At 43.3% G+C, this 20,925-nt stretch overlaps 1 protein-coding gene and 1 long non-coding RNA gene across 3 annotated transcripts in view; both read right to left on the minus strand.

Moving 5' to 3' along the window:
- Positions 1-1,380: 1,380 nt before the first annotated feature.
- On the minus strand, positions 1,381-9,731 carry LOC126993260 (uncharacterized). Its single transcript, XR_007747571.1, has 2 exons — positions 8,215-9,731; positions 1,381-8,117 (listed from the first exon to the last, which is right to left on the minus strand). It is a non-coding gene; the product is annotated as an uncharacterized LOC126993260 (long non-coding RNA).
- Positions 9,732-18,258: 8,527 nt separating this feature from the next.
- The window catches only part of LOC126993261 (glycine receptor subunit alpha-4-like), a 153,303-nt gene continuing 150,636 nt past the window's right edge, over positions 18,259-20,925 (minus strand). For both annotated transcript variants that reach the window (XM_050852210.1, XM_050852218.1), the window contains exon 16: positions 18,259-20,173. In XM_050852210.1, coding sequence (XP_050708167.1) covers positions 20,042-20,173 — 132 coding nt within the window. In that variant the 3' untranslated portion in view covers positions 18,259-20,041. The remainder of the gene's footprint in view (positions 20,174-20,925) is intronic.

The following is a 20,925-nucleotide window of genomic DNA, read 5'->3' on the forward strand; positions in this document are numbered from 1 at the left end:
TACAGGCATACTACAGCCCCTCATGTGCCCTCCACGCAACACTGTGCAAGTCTAGATAGTCTGTGTTGCGAGAATTGAGAGAAATACGTGTTAGGAAGATTTGGCTGGTGCTTACCTCGCCGCCATGTTGGATGAAGCCGATGATGGTGATGATGATGCCGGGACGGGATTTTCAAAGACCCGGATTGCTTTCTCTCTCTCTCTCTCTCTCTCTCTCTCTCTCAAGTGTTTTTTTTCCAAAGGAGGTTAAGATACAGATAGGTAGATAGATAGAAATAGATATGTATAGAAACACACACACACACACACACACACACACACACACACACACACACGGAGGTTCTATCACAATCAAACACGTGTTTGGATTGTAGAGTAGGGCATTTAATGCAAAATTATATACATCTTTTTTGTTTGTTTATAGTATATAATATATACATAAAAGGAATAGGAAATGATCACATGATAAAAGACATTTACATTATTATTATTATTTAGTATCCGAAAGAGAAACATGACAAGCGTAAAAAAAGACCAGATCATGAGTCTCTCCATTCACAAACAGGGACGAGCAGAGACCCTTGATGCGACCCCTTGCTGAAAGAGAATCTGATCTCCTTGGGACGAGTATAAGTGATTCACAAACGAACGGCGTCTTGGTGTGGCTCCTTACAGTGAAACCAGACTGGGGAGACCGTTTGGGCGCTGGCTCCCGCGGGTCCTGTCCAGCCCGCCGCTCTCTTCCTCTCATACGTCAACTAGAGGCAACAGGTGAGAGGAAGAGACAGGTATTGGGATTGGCAGTGCGGCTTATTGAATGGGTCCTTTCCTCCCCGCCGCTCTGCCAGTCTCAACACCTGTCTCTCCCTCTCATGTGTTACCTATAGCTGACATATGAGAGGAAGGGAGCGGCGGGGAGGAAAGGACCCGCGGAAGCCAACGCCAAGACGGTCTCGCCAATCTGGTTTGACTCGAGTAGTGGTGCGTCGCCGAGACTGAGTGTGGCTGGCGGCGGATGAACGCAAGAAACGGCGATGTCTAAACCCTTACGATGCTGCTTGCTTCGGTATGGGAGGTTGGGACCGGCTTATTGATAGCTACGTGAGAGTACTGAGAAGCGATGCGTTGACTTGGATCCTGCGGCGTGTGTGTGTGTGTGTGTGTGTGTGTGTGTGTGTGTGTGTGTGTGTGTGTGGGTCGGCTGATCAACGGACTGTAGTAACAACGGCAAGAACAACGGCAGCAGCAGCAGCAATAATAATAATAATAATAATAATAATAATAATAATAATAATAATAATAATAATAAGAGTGTCCGTCGGATCTGAATGTTCTGTCTGCTAGGATAGATAGATAGATAGATAGACAGAGAGAAATAGATATGGAGAGAGAGAGAGAGAGAGAGAGAGAGAGAGAGAGAGAGAGAGAGAGAGAGAGAGAGAGAGAGAGAGAGAGAGAGAGAGAGAGAGAGAGATAACCAAATTAAGAACACATTAGTTTTTCTCCCGATGAGGTACAGAAAAAAGGTTACAATTCAATGTCTTGTTAGTCGTCGCCGAGATGAAACAGATGAAAGAAAAACGATAAGAAAACAGCAAGAAATAAAAATAAAAAAGGAGAAGAGAAAAGGTAAGAAAATGTGTGAAAAGTAAGAGGAGATTGAGAGTAAGAATAAAAGTAGGAGCTAAGACAAAACGTAAAAAGAAATAGTGAGAAAGAAGGAAGAAAAAAGTCAGAAAAAGGAAGAAAAAATGAAAAAGAAACAAGGAAAAATATAAGCGAGACTTGAGAAAAACAGAAAAAATGGAGGAAAAGAAACAGGAAGAAAATAAATAAGAGATAATTGATAAAAAAGAAAAATGGAAGAAGAAAAAACAGAAATAAATAAAAGATTAGCAAAAAGGAAAATATACGAAAAAAAAAGAAAAACAAGAGAATTAAGGAAAAAAATAGGGAAAAAAGTAATTTCCTTCATAGCCTATATTAAAAAATTTCACGGCTTTAGACAGACAGACAAACAGGCCGATTGAGAGACTAACAGACAGACAGGCAGACAAACGGATGGGCAGACCAGACCGCGATACAATAACCATAATAAATCAATTCTTCCTATGCGATCAACGGTAAGTGTGTGTGTTCGTGTGTTCGTTGAGCTGGGGAGCTAAAGAGTCCAATCCCACCCCTTCGTTAAGCCTAATGATGAGGTTTATTAATACCGACAAAGCGTTGGATAATTACTGACTCCCTTATCAGCTCTTAATTTTACGTCATCTATCGCATTTCTACGTTCCTGAACTTATAACAACGGTAAGAGCAATGATAAGACGATGCAAGGTTCATTTCGTTCTGTCCTCCGAATTCGTAATGTATAAGTGGGCTCGTGAGTCGCCCATTCCCTTATAACAAACATACAAACACATGTGCAAAGTTATCATTATTACTATTATATCATTAACCTGGAAAAAACTTTATTACATGGTTTTCTTATATATATTTCAAAGTCTCGTCCGTGTAAATGTATCAACGTAAAACAACAACGACACAGACGCAATCCATATCAGGTATTCTCAAAGTCTTTTTAAATCCGTGAACAACCTTTACAGGAGAGAAGGAGCGAAAAGCATGGGCAGGACACGGGCCGGGAGGCACTAGGGCCAGCCAGCCAGCCAGGACTCGCGTATACAACAGTACATACACAGAGGAGCCGATAGGTAAATTTTGGGGCATACGCGATGGCTGCGCGTGGCGGCGGTGCTCATCTCCGTCGCATTACCCTCTGAGCCTGTGGTGGGAGAGCCTATCACCGCGGGACACAGGGGCAGTGTGACATCCAGGTTACCACAGTTTACTTTCCCCAGGTGTCCCCAGGTACACATTTATCCACCAGCCCGAAAGGGAGAATGAACACCTGGGTGGGCTGCACGCCGACTGTCCAGGCCGGCATTCGAACCCGGGGCCGCGGATTCGTAGCTAGGCACGCTGACCACTAGACCACGGAGGCGTGACAGCCGATAGTGACACCAATTGGCTGTGTTGCTTGTCACCGTGTTAGGTGGACTCAAGATGCTGAATATGAGTTACAAGTCCAGATTAACCTTTGATACACAAACATATACAAGCCGAGAGCAGGTTACGAGGTGGCTGTGTTGCTCGTCGCCCTTGATCTGCCTCCCCTGCAGAAAAAAAGACGTTCGTGGTGGAGGCAGCGGCGGCTGGCTGGCTGTGTGTCCCCGTTCGTGCCCCGTGTCAGGTTGGATGCGTGATAATGAGATGGACGTGAGTGAGTGGTACAATGTGGCGCTGGTATCGGTGACGGCGTACTGCGGGGCGGCGATGCGGGGCCCGGCACGAGTATGACCTCAGCTATGTATAGGGCGTTGTCACCGGAGCCGTGGGACAGGAGGGTGTGGCCGCCTGCATCACGGGCGCCATGGTGTTGTCAAAAGAGCCCCTAGAAATCCTAACTGATGCTGCTGTAATAGTGTGTTTTGGGCTCCAGGTGCGACTCAGCACACTAAACCTCCTGACGCTGAGAAAGAGACGTTTAAGAGGAAATCTAATTCAGGTCTTCAAGTACCTGAAGAGGTTCAATAATGTCCATCACTCTAAATTCTTTGAGGTACAAACCAACATAAGAATTAGAAATAACGGTCTACCAATTCAAGCGAGGCATTGCAGTTCTGTTGCCTGCATTTCCATGTTTCCATGTTTCTCGGGATTCTGACGATGTACAGAGCACGGGAAACACTGTTGTGTCAGCATCTGGGTACTTATTCGAGAGCCTGACCTGCCCAGAGCACAAAAAAGCACTATCGTATCGGCATCAATTTGAGTAGCAGGGTCTGTGGGTAACAGCGCAGCGCCCGAGATGGAGGCTGCCGCACGCCCCTGCCCTGCCTCTGGTCACCCGGCTGTGTCTACGAAGGTGCGGCTTACTGTATATATAAAAGAAACTTCGGAGGAAAACTTTGAATCTCTGGACATCAAACCATAAAACAATATATATATATATAGAGAGAGAGAGAGATATTTATATACGTATTGTCATCGAGCGGTTTTATTTATTTATATATATATTTATATTTATATATTTATATTTATTTAAACACTATATATAAGTTTTTTTTTTATTATTATTAGTATTTCTTTTCTCTTGTACCCCGCGTGTGTGTGTATGTGTGTTCGTGTGTACTATAAACTGGCCATGCGCGGAGCGGGGCGAGGCGGAGGGGGCGAGAGACAGAGATAGAGATAAAGAACGATAGAGAAGTGTGTAGAAAGATGGAGATAGAGATGGAAGTAGGGAGATATAGAAATATATAGGAATGTAGAGAAAGAGATAGAGATGTATAGAGATAGAGGCAGGGATATCTATAGAGAGACAGAGGAGTGAGTGATTCCGTGAGATATAGAGACAGCCAGAGAAACAGAGCTAGAGAAGAGGGAGGCGTGAGTTATTTCGTGGGATCAAGAATAAAACCTTTCACCCCTAAAAGGATAATGGCGACATTTTTCCGTGCTTCTCCTCGCCAGTGTACACAGACTCTGCCTCGCCCTCCTCTACGGCCCGACACGGCTAGGGGGAGAGAGGGAGGGAGAAGGGCAGTGACGGGGGGCGGGGGGGGAGGAGGGAGGTGAATACTTTAGCTTTTCATCATTGAGATCGTAAAGCCTTCTCGGTATTTTTTTTTTCTTTTACAACAAAGGAGACAGCACAAGGGCACAAAAAAGTAAACAACAATAAAAAAAAGCCCGCTACTCGCTGCTCCTGTAAAGAATCAGAAGAGGTGGCCGAAAGAGCAGTCAATTACGTGAGAAGAAACAAAGCTTTTCCTCCTCTGCAAGTTTCGTCACTGCAGGGATCGCGATGTCTGCCCCGTCCGCCTTCTGTCTCTACGCATTGACCCCAGCATCGCCTCCTCCTCCCCCTCTGTCCCTCGTATCGCCGTGACGGGCCGAAGGGAGGAAGGACAGGCAGCCTCTCTCTGTACACCGTGTTACCTGTAGGACCGAAGCTCGCTACCTTAACGTCCGTAGCGAGGGGGAACGGCGGGTCTGTGTGCCCCGAGCGAGGCCGTGAGAGCTGACCCCTTATGAAACCCGTCCAAGCAGCTTTGTTTTATGGGGTTGGATAGGGCTACTTCGACAGTCCAACACAGGGTCATTGTAAGCGCCCCAACCAAACTGTCTTCTCCACAATGATCCGTTATCTCTACTCAATACCAGATGCTAATAAGTTTTCCGGTAGAGTTTCCTAAAATTTTCGTGTTTGGTTGGGGAGCTTACCAACTTGCTGTATTGGACTGTAAAACTGGCCCTGTGTGTGTGTGTGTGTGTGTGTGTGTGTGTGTGTGTGTGTGTGTGTGTGTGTGTCAATAGTGCTTTCGTTATGCTTACTTCTCTCCTCAACGGGCTGCATGGTACAGTCGGTCGAGGTGATAGTGTTGATAGCAATGGTTTTCGTTCTTTTTGTTTTTTGTATAATTCTTCCTCTTCCACCTTAACGATCGGGTACGGTCGGTGGTAATAATACTTTTCCTTCTTATATCCTCTTGTCGTCGTTGATCTCTCTCTTTCTCTTCCTTTTGCTATTCTTCTTGTGGCTCTTCCTCTTCCACCTCAAAGATCGGGTACAGTCGGTCTCCTTTTCCTCCTCGGGTTCAGTCGCTCGGGGCCCACAGACCGAAACGCAAAGAGAAACGTATAGAATACACAAGCGGAAACTTGCATACGGTGTGAGTGTGACCAAGGCGCCGGTGTGCGGGGCGGAGTGCAAGCCAGCGCAGGGCCAGGGGTTCAAATTCCCTCGCCCCAGCACGGCACTCAAGGATCTCACTCCTGATACTTGTTTTTCAGATTAATACAGACTAGTTTCAGGTTAGATTAGTTTTAGAGTAGTTTAGTTTCAGACTGGATTAGCTTCAGATTAGATTAGTTTCAGAATAGATAAGTTTCAGATTAAATCACTTACAGACTGAATTTTATGGACCATTGCGCGGTGACTTGTCTGAGCGTGGCCAAGGTTCAAGCGACTGGCTGGCACACCGACCCTCACACTCGGCCCTCTCGTCTGGGCCTCCCAAAAGGTTCGTATATCAATAAACTTTCTGTACATTAACAAACGTGAGGAGGGATTGGCGGCCAGTGGCAATATCGTGATCACAGAATGGAGCAGCAGCAGCAGCAGCAGTACTTGGGCGTGACGTTAGAAGCTACTGCGAATGGGCGGGAAGGAAGGTCTTATCATGCGCCTTCCTTCCTCTCTGGGCCGAGTATAGCGACGTGCGAGCCATGCTGAACGAAACCTCGCCTCTGCACTGTCTCTCTTGCATCTCCCGAGAGTTTGTACGAACGTGTGATGCTGAAACACTGCAGCTAACACATGCGAAGTCTTTGTGGATCAGTCTGTCTCTCTCTTGCACTTCGGTTTAACTTTGCACGGCCTTTCTTTCTTCTCCGCCGCAAACAAGAGAGTCTGTCACACGATTCACTATAAACCCTGATACGGTTCACACGCTTATACGTTGCCCTTACTAGCAGTCTATAATCTTCGTTGGTCTCTCGTCCGCGCTTCGGGCAGGGGCGGTAGTGGTAGCAGACGTTGCCGCGACGGAGACTGGCGAAGAGGTAAGCGGGTCACGAAGTCCCCTTGCTGTAGCGGCGAAGGGCGAGGCATTTGGCTAGGCGGGGTGAGATGGGGCAGGGCGGAGAGCTTGGCCCGCTGCGATAGATAGATAGAGAGATAGAAAGACGGAGTGATAGATAGAGGGTGTGTGTGTGCAAGTGATAAACAGAGTTGTGAGCGACTAATATAAGTCTAACTATCGCTGAGGCTTACTTAGAATGTGAGAAAGGGCGGGATTATGGCCTCAGTGCGCTGCTCCGTGTCCTGCGGTGGTGCTGCGGTGCTGGGAGTGGCTGAGTGCTGAGTGCTGAGTCTGGCCTGGCCTCAGCGTTAAGTGGTAGTCATTAAGTCATCTTCAACATCATTATCATCATCGTCATTATCATTGTTTTTTCATTATATTCACACACCCGCGAGCTCCTATCAGTATCATTGTTCATTGTTACACCCGCGGGCATCAGCAGCTTCCGGATATATTATGAAAAGGCACGGAACAATGTCTAGAAGGGCGGGGCGGCGGGGCGGGGCGGGGCGGGGGGCGGTTCAGGCGGGGCGCGGCTATCCCTCAATCTCACAGGCCCACGTTGGAGTCTCGCTCAGGTACGAAAGCCACGAATTTCAGCTTGAACCCTCTCTCCTGTGCATTAAGGGTATACAGTAGCAATCAAGAATAGAGAGAACAGTTAGGTATATGATCAACGGCCTCTTGCAGTTTCCCTATGTTCTTATGTACTTATGTTCTTATATTCTTATTACACATTTTTCTTGGCTGATATGCGGACACGGGTAACGTTAGGGAGCGGCGGACGTCCGTAGCGTAGACTCTCCACCGCCTACTTGTTTGTAAATGCCCCGCGAGGTTTTAATTTTCAGGAGAATTAGAAAAAAAAAGTCCTTAACCATGATTCCAAAATAACGTGTGAAGCGAACCGCGAGCTTTATCTTCGCTTTCGCAACACAAATTTCCGTAAGTTAATGTCCCACGAAGCATTCCCTCTCACTTTTCAACGAGAATTCACCTACGAAATCGTGAGACTCAGAAACGTGCAAAGTGAGGGATGACTTCAAACCTAATATTCTCTTTCGCAACACAATCTACCAGGCGAATTTTTGTCCCATAAGTCACTGAGTAGGCAACCGTGGGTCCCAAAATCGTGCAAATCGAGAGCTGACCGCGCACCAAGGAATTGCAAACCTTATCTCTCCTTCCATAAAACAATCTCCTCACTGCGGACTTGTAAATAAAATTAATATCCCATGAATTTTTGTCACATAAGTCACTGAGTAGGCAACCGTGGGTCCCAAAATCGTGCAAATTGAGAGTTGACCGCGCACCAGGGAATTGCAAACCATAACATAACACAGTCTCTTCACTGCGGACTTGTAAATAAATATCCCATGAATTTTTGTCTCATAGGTCACTAAGTGCGCAACCGTGAGTCTCAAACAGCGTGTATTTCGAGGGATGGCCGCGCACCAGGGAATCGCATACCTTATTTCTCCTTCCATAATACAATCTCTTCACTGCAACCGTGAGTCCCAAACCGCGTGTATTTCGAGGGATGGCCGCGCACCAGGGAATCGCATACCTTATTTCTCCTTCCATAATACAATCTCTTCACTGCGGACTTGTAAATAAATATCCCATGAATTTTTATCCCGTAAATCACTAAGTGCGCAACCGTGAGTCCCAAACCGCGTGTATTTCGAGGGATGGCCGCGCACCACAGAACCGCAAACCACAAACCCGCCCGCCCCTCCGTGCTCCGCTGCTCGGTCTGTGAATCGCGCGGCGGCGGCGGCAACGGCGGCGGCAGCGGCGACACTTGCTTCCCTGTGATTCAGCGTTGTCGTGTGGTCGTGTTAGAGAACTAAAAAGGCACGATGGGTGTGTAGACGTGTGTGTGCCCCGGCGGCGAAGCGGGGCGGCGCGGGGCGGGGCGGGGCGGGGCGGGGCAGCAGGCAGGAAGGCAGGCAGGCGGGGGCAGAAGTCTTGGCTAGAATGTAACGAGTAAAACGACTTAAACGATGGATATTTTTTTTTCTCCCGTTTTTCCTTTTGTGTGTGTCAGTGTGTGGAGTCGTGACGTGAGTGGCGGAATGCGGCAAGAAGCGTCGGAGTGCGAATAGAACGGTTTATCTTACTATGTTTTTTTCCTTATGTATATTTTTTCCTCGTGTTCGGATAAATGATGATAAACGGTTTAAAAAGAGACTTAGTGATATCCTTCCTCCTCCTTCCGTTTACTTTCTGCCTGAGTGGATGAATGACAAGCGATTTAAGCGATTCAAACCCATAGGAGTGCGAATAAAACAGTTTATCTTACTATTTTTTTTCCTTATATATATTTTTTCCTCGTGTTCGGATAAATGGTGATAAACGGTTTAAAAAGAGACTCAGTAATATCCTTCCTCCTCCTTCCGTTTACTTTCTGCCTGAGTGGATGAATGACAAGCGATTTAAGCGATTCAAACCGTCGGAGTGCGAATAGAACAGTTTACCTTACTATTTTTTTTCCTTATATACATTTTTTCCTCGTGTTCGGATAAATGGTGATAAACAGTTTAAAGAGAGACTTAGTAATATCCTTCCTCCTCCTTCCGTTTACTTTCTGCCTGAGTGGATGAATGACAAGCGATTTAAGCGATTCAAACCCGTAGGAGTGCAAATAGTACGGTTTATCTTACTGTTTTTTTCCTTATATATATTTTTTTTCGTTATATTTTTTCCTCGTGTTCAGATAAATGGTGATAAAAGGTTTAAAAAGAGACTTAGTAATATCTTTCCTCTTCCTTCCGTTTCCTTTCTGCCTCAGTGGATGAATGACAAGCGATTTAAGCGATTCAAAAGAACTGACCAGCGATTGACATGATTCGCATCCTAATCTTTTCTCTTACTCTGTTTCCTAATCTTTTCTCTCTGGTTTTTCCGTATCTGAAGATCTGACAAGCGATTTACACGATGCAGCTCACCCTAATCTTTTCTCTCCGTTTTCTCTCGTTCCTATCTGTAGATCTGACAAGCGATTTACACGATGCAGCTCACCCTAATCTTTTCTCTCCGTTTTCTCTCGTTCCAATCTGTAGATCTGACAAGCGATTTACACGATGCGATGCTCTCCCTACCCTTTTTCTCCGTTTTCTCTCGTTTAATCTTTTCTCTCCGTTTTCTCTCGTTCCAATCTGTAGATCTGACAAGCGATTTACATGATTTACGCCCTAATCTCTTCTCTTTATCTTACTACTTTTTATTGTATCTGAAGAAATGACGAGAGATTTTAAACGATTCACTTCCTAATCTCTTCCCTTTCTATCTTTTTTTTTAAGTATTCGAATAAATGAGGTGTTTAAACGAGCCATCTAGCATTTTTTAACTCTTTTCAGCTCTTTCACTCATTTTTTTCCTCGTATCCTGCACCAGTGCGTAACGATTTGAACAATTTACATGCTAATATTTTCTCTTCTCATCTGTGTTTTCTTTACGATTAACGAACAAGCAATTTAAACGAGTCATCTAACCTTTTTTCAATCTTTTTAGCTTTCTCTTCCTCGTTTGTTCTCTCGCGCCAGCATCTTAATTTTTTCTCTTTTTTCTTTATACAAATTAATGACGCTGTTTAAACAAGTCATCCTCATTTTTTCACTTTTTCTCAGTTTCTCTTCCTCGTTTGTTCTGTCTCGCGTCTGCACCTTATTTTTTTTTTCTCTTTTTCATGTATACAAATTAATGACGCTGTTTAGACGAGTCATCCTCATTTTTTCACTCTCTTGGCTTTCTCATCCTCGTTTTCTGTCATTTTTTTTCTTATTGTCGGGTATAAACAAATGAGGAACGGGACGTGTGTGTGTGTGCGCAAGGCGGGACACATGAGGAGCGGGTGTGGGTATACAGGTAACACACAGGCGTACACACACACACACACACACACACACACACACACACACACACACACACACACACACACACACACACTAACACATGAGACCTCCCCCCCCCCTCCCCACCACCACATACATACCAGACACCCTAAACAGAGCGAGATAAAAGAACACTAACTATCGCTATGCACGAGTTAACACTATATGGCTACGCGTGACCTCAGTGCTCATATCCGTAACTCTAGCTCTTGAGTAGTGAATATAAGTGATTTAATGGAGCGATCGGGTTTCAGAGTGGCGCGAATTCGATGACAGAGTAACGAAGAGTGGAATTTAAATGCGTCTTGGGTATCGGAAATCTAAATACCTTGCGTTCGCGTATGCGTGAAATTCTCGCTCTGCACGGAACTACACACACACACACACACACACACACACACACACACACACACACAAGTATACATGCGTGTGGATCGTGTACGCCTGTGTACGTATAGCCTGTATGAGGATGACCCTGTGCGCGGCGTAGCGTGTATAACTCAGAAGTCTACATACTTATACATACATACTTAGGCATACAGCTGGACAGAGGCGGCGTGAGTGTAATATTGGAGTGGTACAAAATATTCCTGAACTATTCTTTTTATACATCACAAATCAATAGAAAATAGCTCTTTGAAACTATTACAAAGACACGTGGTAGCAGTAGTAGTAGCATAGCAGCAGTAGCAGTAGTAGTAATAGTAGTTATACAAAATCAAGGCAGCGATATAGATACTGATGTCGTGTTTGAAAGTATAGACTCTTGAATGACGATAAAATACCTTTGACAATATGATACATTACAATAAGAAACTATAAACTCTTTGACAAGGCGTTCACAATACAACCTTTGACAGCATGATAAAAAAGATAAGAAAGTGAAGGATCCTGAAACTATAAACTCTTTGACAAGGCCATCACAACACAACCTTTGACAGCATGATAAAAAGATAAGAAAGTGAAGGATCCTGAAACTATAAACTCTTTGACAAGGCCATCACAATACAACCTTTGACAGCATGATAAAAATATAAGAAAGTGAAGGATCCTGAAACTATAAACTCTCTGACAAGGCGATCACAATACAACCTTTGACAGCATGATAAAAAGATAAGAAAGTGACGTATCCTGAAACTATAAACTCTCTGAAAAGGCGATCAAGACACAACCTTTGACAGCATGATAAAAAAGATAAGAAAGTGAAGGATCCTGAAACTATAAACTCTCTGACAAGGCGATCAAGACGCAACCTTTAAGTGCGATAAAAGATTACAATACGACTGAAACTATAAACTCGTTGACATGGCGATCACAATACATCACAATACAACCTTTGACAGCACGATAAAGGATTACAGTACGAAAGTGAAGGATTCTGAAACTATAAACTCTCTGAAATAGCGATAAATATACCTCTGACAGAATAATATGCGATTACAATACGACTGAAACTATAAACTCTTTGAAATGACGAGAAAAATACAACCCTTGACATTTTGATAGAAGATTACAATACTAGAGTGACGTACCTTGAAACTATAAACTCTTTGAAAAGGGGATCAAAACAACCTTTGACAGTTTGATAGAAGATTACAATACTAGAGTGACGTGTCCTGAACCTATAGACTCTTTGAAAAGGCGATAAAAACACAACCTTGGACAGTTTGATAGAAGATTACAATACTAGAATGACATATCTTGAAACTATAAACTCTTTGAAATGACGAGAAAAATACAACTTTTGACAGTTTGATAGAAGATTACAATACTAGAGTGACGTGTCCTGAACCTATACACTTTTTGAAACAGCGATCAAAACACAACCCTTGGCATTTTGATAGAAGATTACAATACTTGAGTGGCGTATCCTGAAACTATAAATTCTTTGATAAGGCGATCAGAACACAACCTTCATTCTTACAGTAACAAGTGATACATATTTTATAGACTTTGAAACCTAATCATAAAAAATAGAGCCTTTGAAAGAATAAGTCTAGTAATACAATGGGAGAAATTGATGCACTTTGCTGAAGCTACATAGACTTTGCAATAGAATGAAACTAGTGACATAATACGTGAAATTGATGCACTATGTTGAAACTATAGACTTTGAAACCTGTCGTGACAAAAATAGAGCCTTTGAGAGAATAAGATCAATACAATAGGGATGAAAAATGATGGACGACATTGAAACGATAGGTTATTGTATAGAATGAAAACTAGCAATACCGTACCAGAAATTACTGTACTATGTTGAAATTATAGACATTGAAATCTGGTTAAAAAAAATAACCTTTGAGAAAATGACGATAATGTTGAAATTGATGAACTGTCGAAACTATAGGCTTTTAAATACAATGAGACAAGTGAAACAATGGGAGAAACTTGTCTTTTGCTGAAACTATAGACTTAGAAACCTCGTGTTGAAAAATAGTACCTTTGAGAGAATAATACTAATACAATAACGATGAAACAATACACTGTCGAAACTATAAACTTTTTTGAACTTGTTGATAAAAATAGAACCTTTGACAATACATTACTAATCCACTGTTATCTTAAAATAGGTTTGTTGGCGTGCGCGGGTGCGGGACGCGTAATGACTCAAGGCGAACGTGTTTGGAACGGGAACGGAACAGGTATGTGTGAGGCGGCGGTGTGGTGGTGGAGGTGGTGACAGCGGTGGTGGTGGTGACATCTCAAAGGATATTACCAACACACACACACACACACACACCTCCTGAACTCAACTGTCAGTGTTAAGAAAGTGAAGCCTCCTGCCACTTTTCAATCCTTTCTTCAATTATTTTCTTTTCTCTACGTCAAAGGAACAAGACTGGGCTTTGTGATGCTCCCTCAAGACTTCCCTTCCAAGACCGCCATCCCACAACACTAGCTAAAGCCTCACTAACCACCACTAAAAGGTCTCACAGAAAGTCTTTGTAAATTGCTCTCTCAAGACTTCCCTTCCGAGGCTTCCCTTCCCCTCACTAAACACCGCTAAAAGGTCTCACAGAAAGGCTTAGTAATGCTCCCTCAAGACCTCCCTTCCGAGGCTTCCCTTCCCCAACACTGACCAAAGTCTCACTACACACCGCTGAAAGGTCTCGCAGAAAGGCATCAACGGAGGGACTTGGACGTAAACAAAGCCGGCATCCTCACTCGCACCTCAACCATGTAACGCGAACTGCCAGAAAATCCACGCCAGTCACCTTTCGTATTAGCTTATCTATAATAGTTTTTCTCTTCTCTACATCAACGAAGAGGGAAGAAAAGGCTAAACTAGATTCACTGGTTTACTTCCCAACACGCAAATGCTCTCTATCGTTTTCCTTTTAACTATCTTCCCGTTTTTTCTTCCTTTCTTTCCCTCTTTCTCTGTCATGTGTCACGGGGTCATTGTCGATGCGATTAACCCCCTGATTCTTAGTTTGTCAGGTACAGGAAGATACTCACTGTACGCTAAACTGACGTATAAGCCCCGCCCCCTCCTCTACATCCCTGGGAGCTGATTGGTTGATTGGTTGGCTGACAGGAGCTTGGAGATGGGAGTTTAAGAAAGGGATCCAAGCTTACAAGGGTTTCGTAGTAATGTGACTGGCGGGGATTTACCGGCGCTACGTACAAATGAACGAACACACAGCAATGAGCGAGGACAGGTGTGCCAAGGTGTATGTGTGTTTGTGCGTGTGTTTGTTGGTTCGTGCGAGGGTGCTGAAGCGAAACGAAGCAGCGATGAAGCGACACGATATTCCCAACTTTTTTTTTTATATCAACTTTTTTTTTCTCGAATTTTCACACTTGTAAATTTTCTTCCAACTTTTATTTTTCAACCTAATTTTTTTCTTCTCTCGTATTTTCACACTCATAAACTTTCTTCTCTCTCCTTTGTAGTTCATGTAAGGCGACTGTCACTCATGTATTCAAAGTTCTTCATCGAATTTTCACATCTACATCCTTTCTTTCTCTTTTCAAATATGTCACTCGCTTTTTCTAACCTTTTCTTGTATTTTCACGTCTATAATCTTCTTTCCCTTTTATCTATTCTAACCCAATCGACTGTCACTTTTTAAATCCTTTTCTTTCTTTTTCAAACCTTTTTACTTACTCTTACTTCTTTTTCTTGTATTTTCCGCCTATAATCTTCTCTTTCCCTTTATCTATTCTAACCCAATCGTATTTTCACATCTAAATCCTTTCTTTCTCTTTTCAAACCTGTTACTTCTTATGACCTTTTCTTGTATTTTCACGCCTATAATCTTCTTTCCCTTTTATCTATTCTAACCCAATCGACTGTCACTAATTTCTTTCAAGGTTTTCTTCGTATTTTCACATCTAAATCCTTTCTTTCCCTTTTCAAACCTGTTACTTACTTTTTCTAACTTTATCTTGTATTTTCACGCTTATAAACTCCCTTTCTCTTCTTTCTAAACTAACCCAATCGACTGTCACTCATTTCTTCAGGTATCTTCCTCATTTTTTCCACATCAGTAACCTTTCTTTCCCTTTTCAAACTCTCTTTTTCTAACTTTATCTTGTATTTTCACGCTCATAATCTTCTTTCAAATCCAACCCAATCGACTGTCACTCATTTCTCCAGGTATCTTCCTCATTTTTTCACATCAATAACCTTTCTTTCCCTTTTCAAACTCTCTTTTTCTAACTTTATCTTGTATTTTCACGCTTATAATCTTCTTTCCCTTCTAACCCAACCGACTGTCACTCATTTCAGGTTTTTCTTCATATTTTCACAGTCGTCATCTTTCTCTCCCTTCTTCCAGAGCTAAACAACTGGTAAACTTTCTCTTTCTCATCTTTTCCTCACGTGTCTTCACCTTCCTTTCCCTTTCCGTCATATTGCAAGGTACATGACAACCTCCACATACTTTTCCACCTGTACGAACCCTTCAAACGCTCTTAGGCATTCAATATCAGCCTAAGAACTCTCGTATCTTGACTTTCCTTTCACTTCTCTCCATATTCCAAGGAGCAAAACAACTTCCACACACTCTTCCACCTTTCCCATCACACTTCCACCTTCACGAGCCCTCTCAGGCATTCAGTATAAGCATAAGAAATGGGTAATACGGTACATACACAGTAGGAAATAGAGGCATAACCATCCGTCTATGAACTGTAGCAATAGACTCTGGTACCATAACGCTACGTCACAAAGCTATAGAGAGATAAACCTTAATCGAGAGCTTGGGCTAGGTAAGGTATAAGGTGACGACGCTAGAGGCTTAGAAACTATATAAAGGGATCGAGTGTGAGGTGTTGGTAGTAATGGTAGTAGTAGTAGTGGTAGCAATGGTAGTATTCCAAGCGGTTCTTCAAGGCCTTAGCGCAGCGTAGAAAAGCAATATTGGGAATGAATGAAGGTGTAAACCGTTATATCTAGTGGGTATAAAGGGTTTGCAAATGGCTAAATCCACGGCAAGGTAAACTCCAGCGCTTCTGTGAGTCAACCCCAGCCCAGGTAAACCTCAGTATGGGAGTTAAACCTTATGTAAACTCCAATGACTGACCCAAACTCCAGCGCTTCTGTGAGTCAACCCCAGCCCAAGTAAACCTCAGTATGGGAGTTGAACCTTATGTGAACTCCGCGGACTGACCCAAACTCCAGCGCTTCTGTGAGTTACCCCAGCCCAGGTAAACCTCAGTATGGGAGTTGAACCTTATGTGAACTCCGCGGACTGACCCAAACTCCAGCGCTTCTGTGAGTAAACTTGGAGAATGTAAACCCTAGTATCGGAGTTAAACCTTGGGTAAACTCCATCACAGAGGTACGGTAAACCACACGCATGTACTCAGGGCTTAGTAAACCATCTTCAGCGCTTCTGTGAGTAAACCCAACGAAGGTAAAGTAACTCCAGCGCTCTTCTGAGTAAACCAGTGATTGTAAACCTCAGTATTGGAGTGAAACCTTGAGTAAACTCCATGACATAGCTATTGTAAACTACACACACGTACTCAGGGCTTCGTAAACCATCTCCAGCGCTTCTCTGAGTAAACCATACGAATGTAAACCACAGTATTGGAGTTAAACCTCAAGTAAACTCCACTACACAGGTAAGGTACTATAAACCCCACACGTTATTCAGGGCTGTGTTAACTATCTCCAGCGCTTGTGTGAGTAAACCCAATGAATGTAAACCGCTGTGTTGCTGGTAAACCATGCCTGGATTGCCTCACACCTACTCAACGCTAGATAAACCAACGTAAACCATCTCCAGCGCCTCTATGAGTAAACCCAGCGAAGATAAACCACAGTATTGGAGTAAAACCTCAAGTAAACTCCATCACACATCAGTCAATCTCACGGAACAGGGCAAACCGTGACCCCACATCGAGTTTACACGGAGGCAGCGCTTCTAGGAGTAAACCAACACGAGGTAAACTGGAGTAAACTTGAGTATTCGAAATCTTATCACATGGGAGCAGACCCCAGACATATTGCAAACTGTAGGACCGCTGCTTCTGTTAGTTTACTCCGAGCGAGGTAAACTTCAGCGCTTATGAGAGTGAACCGGCGTGAGGTAAACTGTCTACGGTGAGGCTAAGGTAAGGTAAGGAAAGGTAAGGTAAGGTAAGGTAGGGTAGGGTTCTAATTAGGTCAGGCACGATATAGTCATTTCTGCGTCCAGACGTTTGTTGAGAGTTAGCGAAGTCGTTGGTTCTTGTCCATACATAGGCCTATTGCTACATTTATTTGGTTTTTGTTTTGAGTTTGCGTCGTTCTTTCCCTTTTCCTTATTTTTTTTTGTGTGTGGTATAAGTAAATGTTGTTGTTGTTGTTGTTGTTGCTGTTGTTTCTTTCTTTTTCTTTTTTTGTTGTGTATTAAATGTTGGCTTTGTTTTCTGTTGCCCGATTTTCTATTAGTTCTTTTTTCTCTTTTTTTTCTGTGTTAAAAAAAAAAATGGTTTGGTTTCAGTAATTCACTTTTCTTATGTTTTTTTTTTTTTGTTGTTGTTATTTTTGTTCTTGTTCTTCAGTAACTTGTATCCTAACGAGTTCTTTTTTTGCACTCTCTTTCTGTCTTATATATATAATAAAAATGGTTCTTGGTTCAGTATCATTAACAAATAAGTTCTTTTCTTAATTTCGTTCTTTTTCCATAATCTTGTTTTCCACAAACCTAATTCACAAACATTACCTTCTTTTTCTCTCTTTTCTTCTCTTTCCTCTTTTTCCCGTCCATCAACAAACTGCAAGCCATCACCATTCTCTCATTTTCAAGCTGGTAATGTCTTCTGTCTGTCGGATTTGCACTTCCTACACAACCTTTCCTCTGTGACCTAATCTTGAGTTCAAACGATAGCGCTGACTAGACATAACACAACCAATAGGAATAGCCAGGTACACAGTGCTCTCCAATTGTCGAGTCGGTATTGGTGGCACACAAACACCAGCCTGTACTCTGCTCCTCCTCCGAGTCAGTGCTCACGACACCCTGGCAAATACTAGTCCTTTCCTCCTCTCCCAGTCACCATTTCTCATTGGTTAGTTCATAAGAGGATGCTGGGATGGTTGATTCTTATTGGTGGGCGTTTTGAGAGGGTTAGATCTTACTGGTGGATGCTGGGAAAGGCGAAATTTGATTGGTGGATGCTGGGAAAGGCTAAATCTGGGAAAGGCTAAATCTCATTGGTGGATGTTGGGAAAGGCTAAATCTGATTGGTGGATGCTGGGAAAGGCTAACTCTGATTGGTGGATGTTGGGAAAGGTTAAATCTCACTGGTGGATGCTGGACTACTATAGAGAGGACTTCGGTATTTGCCAAGTGACCGTGAGCTAAGACTAACAACGAGATCACAGGTGGGAAACTAATGACTAGGCAGGTAATTATGAGCAGGTAAGAAGCAGGTACTAATGCACTTCCCCGATGGCAAAGTTTACATCAATACGAGAAAGGTACAGAGGGGAAGGGGGGAGGAAGGGAAGGAGAAGGAATGGAGTGAAGGGGGGGGGGGAGGGTCAAAACGTATGTGTGTGTATGAGTTAACAGAGAAAATTGGGTGTATGGAAGGGGTGACTGAGATGATTTGGAGGTGGTTCATAGATTGGGTTTAATATATATTTCTCTTATGATCTTCTCTTTGTTTGTTTGTTCTCTTTCTATCTGCCTGCCTGTGTGTGTGTGTGTGTGTGTGTGTGTGTGTGTGTGTGTGTGTGTGTGTGTGTGTGTGAACGTAATGGAACGGTTTAAAACTATGAATGAAATCTATGACGATAAATAATGAGGGTTTTGGACATATTCTCTCTCTCTCTCTCTCTCTCTCTCTCTCTCACACACACACACACACACACACACACACACACACACAGTCACATCCACAAAACGAAAACAAACAAACTCACAAACTTATAACCTATCATGGACTTATCATAACACAATAAAAACATGATGATGATAATAATAATAATAATAATAGTAATAATTATAATGTAATGATAATACTACTAAGAATAATCAACAACTGGAGGGAAGGGAGGGAGGGAAAGGGAGGGAGGGAAGGGAGAGAAACAACAACAACACCAACAATAACAATAATCATAATAATAATGGTAGTAATAATAATAATGATAATAACTTGTTTTCCGACTCTCTCAGAATACAATACATAGACAATACGTAAACACAACCTCTTTGGAACCGACATAAGACACGTATCATACAGGACGTGAACCTAAATGCAGATACCCTTCGTGTTAAAAGTATGGAGACACTGAATTGGGAAGGAGGGAGGGAGTTAACGTAGGAAAGAGGGGAGGTAAAACGGAGGAAAGGCAAACAGAAACGGAAGGAAAGAGAGGGAAGGTAAGGGAGGTAGGTAGGGAATGGAGGAGGGAGGGAACGTAGGAAAGAGGGGAGGTAAAACGGAGGAAAGGTAAACAGAAAAGGAAGGAAAGTTAAAAGGTAAGGAGGGGGAGAGAGGGAAGGTAAGGGAGGTAGGTAGGGAATGGAGGAGGGAGGGAGGGAAGAGGGAGGGAACATAGGAAAGAGGGGTGGTAAAACGGAGGAAAGGTAAACAGAAAAGGAAGGAAAGTTAAGAGGTAAGGAGGGAGAGAGGAAAGGTAAGAGAGGTAGGGAACGGAGGGAAAAGCTTATAGTTTGGAGGGATGGAGAGATGGAGGAAGGAGGGAAGGAATAAAGGAGACAACATAACAATCAGAAACAAAGATAAGAAACAACGAAGAAGGGAAGGAAACAAGGAACAAGGACAAGGAAAAAAAGGGAATATATGAGGAAGGAAGGAGGGAAGGACTAGGGAATAAAGGAGGATAACAACATAATAACTAGGAACAAGGGACGAGGAACAAGGAACAAGAAACAAGGGAGAGAGGAAGGAAACAAATGAGCAGGAACAAGAACAAGGAAAAAAAGGGAAGATATGATTAAGGAAGGAGGGAAGGACTAGGGAATAAAGGAGGATAACAACATAATAACTAGGAACAAGGGACAAGGAACAAGGACGTGGCTTAGCTTAGGGTCACTGGAATCCTCTGTACGTGCCGAAGAAGTAGAAGAGGAAGATGAAGTAGCCGAGGGGGAACACGATCCTCGAGATGACATCAATGGACTTGGCCACCCGGATAGGATGTCTCGGGGCCTTCTTGCGGGCCTGTCAAGGGGAGAGACCAGGCTGAACTTAGGCTCGGCACTCTCACACGCTTCCACCTCTAACATCAACTACTTCTGAAGGCTAAAAAGGAGATCAGTTGGGTTATAATGAGTGTTTGTTTAGGTTCACGGTACAGAAGAAGGGTCAAACTACCACCAGAGTCATAAACCTACCTCCACCTCCCACGTCAACTATTTCTGAAGGCTAAAAAGGAGATGAGTTGGGTTCTAATGAGTGTTTGCTTAGGTTCGCGGTACAGAAGAAGCGTCAAACTACCACCAGAGTCATAAAAGTACCTCTGGAAATGTCCCAAACTCCTAGGAAAGCCTTGCCAAATGCCTCCACCCCTCACACCCACTATTTCCAAAGGTCAAAAAGGGGACCAATCGGGTTCTCGTGGGTGTTTGTTTAGATTCATGGTACAGAAGAAGGGCCAAGAAGGGTGCAGAAAGAGATATAGATTAACTTATCCTAGTGACCCCTGAAAAAAGAAATGAAATGGATTATGTTAAATCAATTAAGAGAGTACACCACGATGTGTTTTTATGCAAATCTTACTCGTGTAGGCCTATGAAGCAAGCAGTGCATTCAAGCCTACATGTGCATGTGTGTGTGTGTGTGTGTGTGTGTGTGTGTGTGTGTGTGTGTGTGTGTGTGTGTGTGTGTGTGTGTGTGTGTGTGTGAGTATTTCACCACGGCCTGATCACGAGTTGGACTCGCAATCGCCAGCAAGTACCCTCCCGATTAGAGCA

This window comes from Eriocheir sinensis, chromosome 7 (assembly GCF_024679095.1).
Source record: "Eriocheir sinensis breed Jianghai 21 chromosome 7, ASM2467909v1, whole genome shotgun sequence".
Taxonomy (NCBI): Eukaryota; Metazoa; Arthropoda; class Malacostraca; order Decapoda; family Varunidae; genus Eriocheir; species Eriocheir sinensis.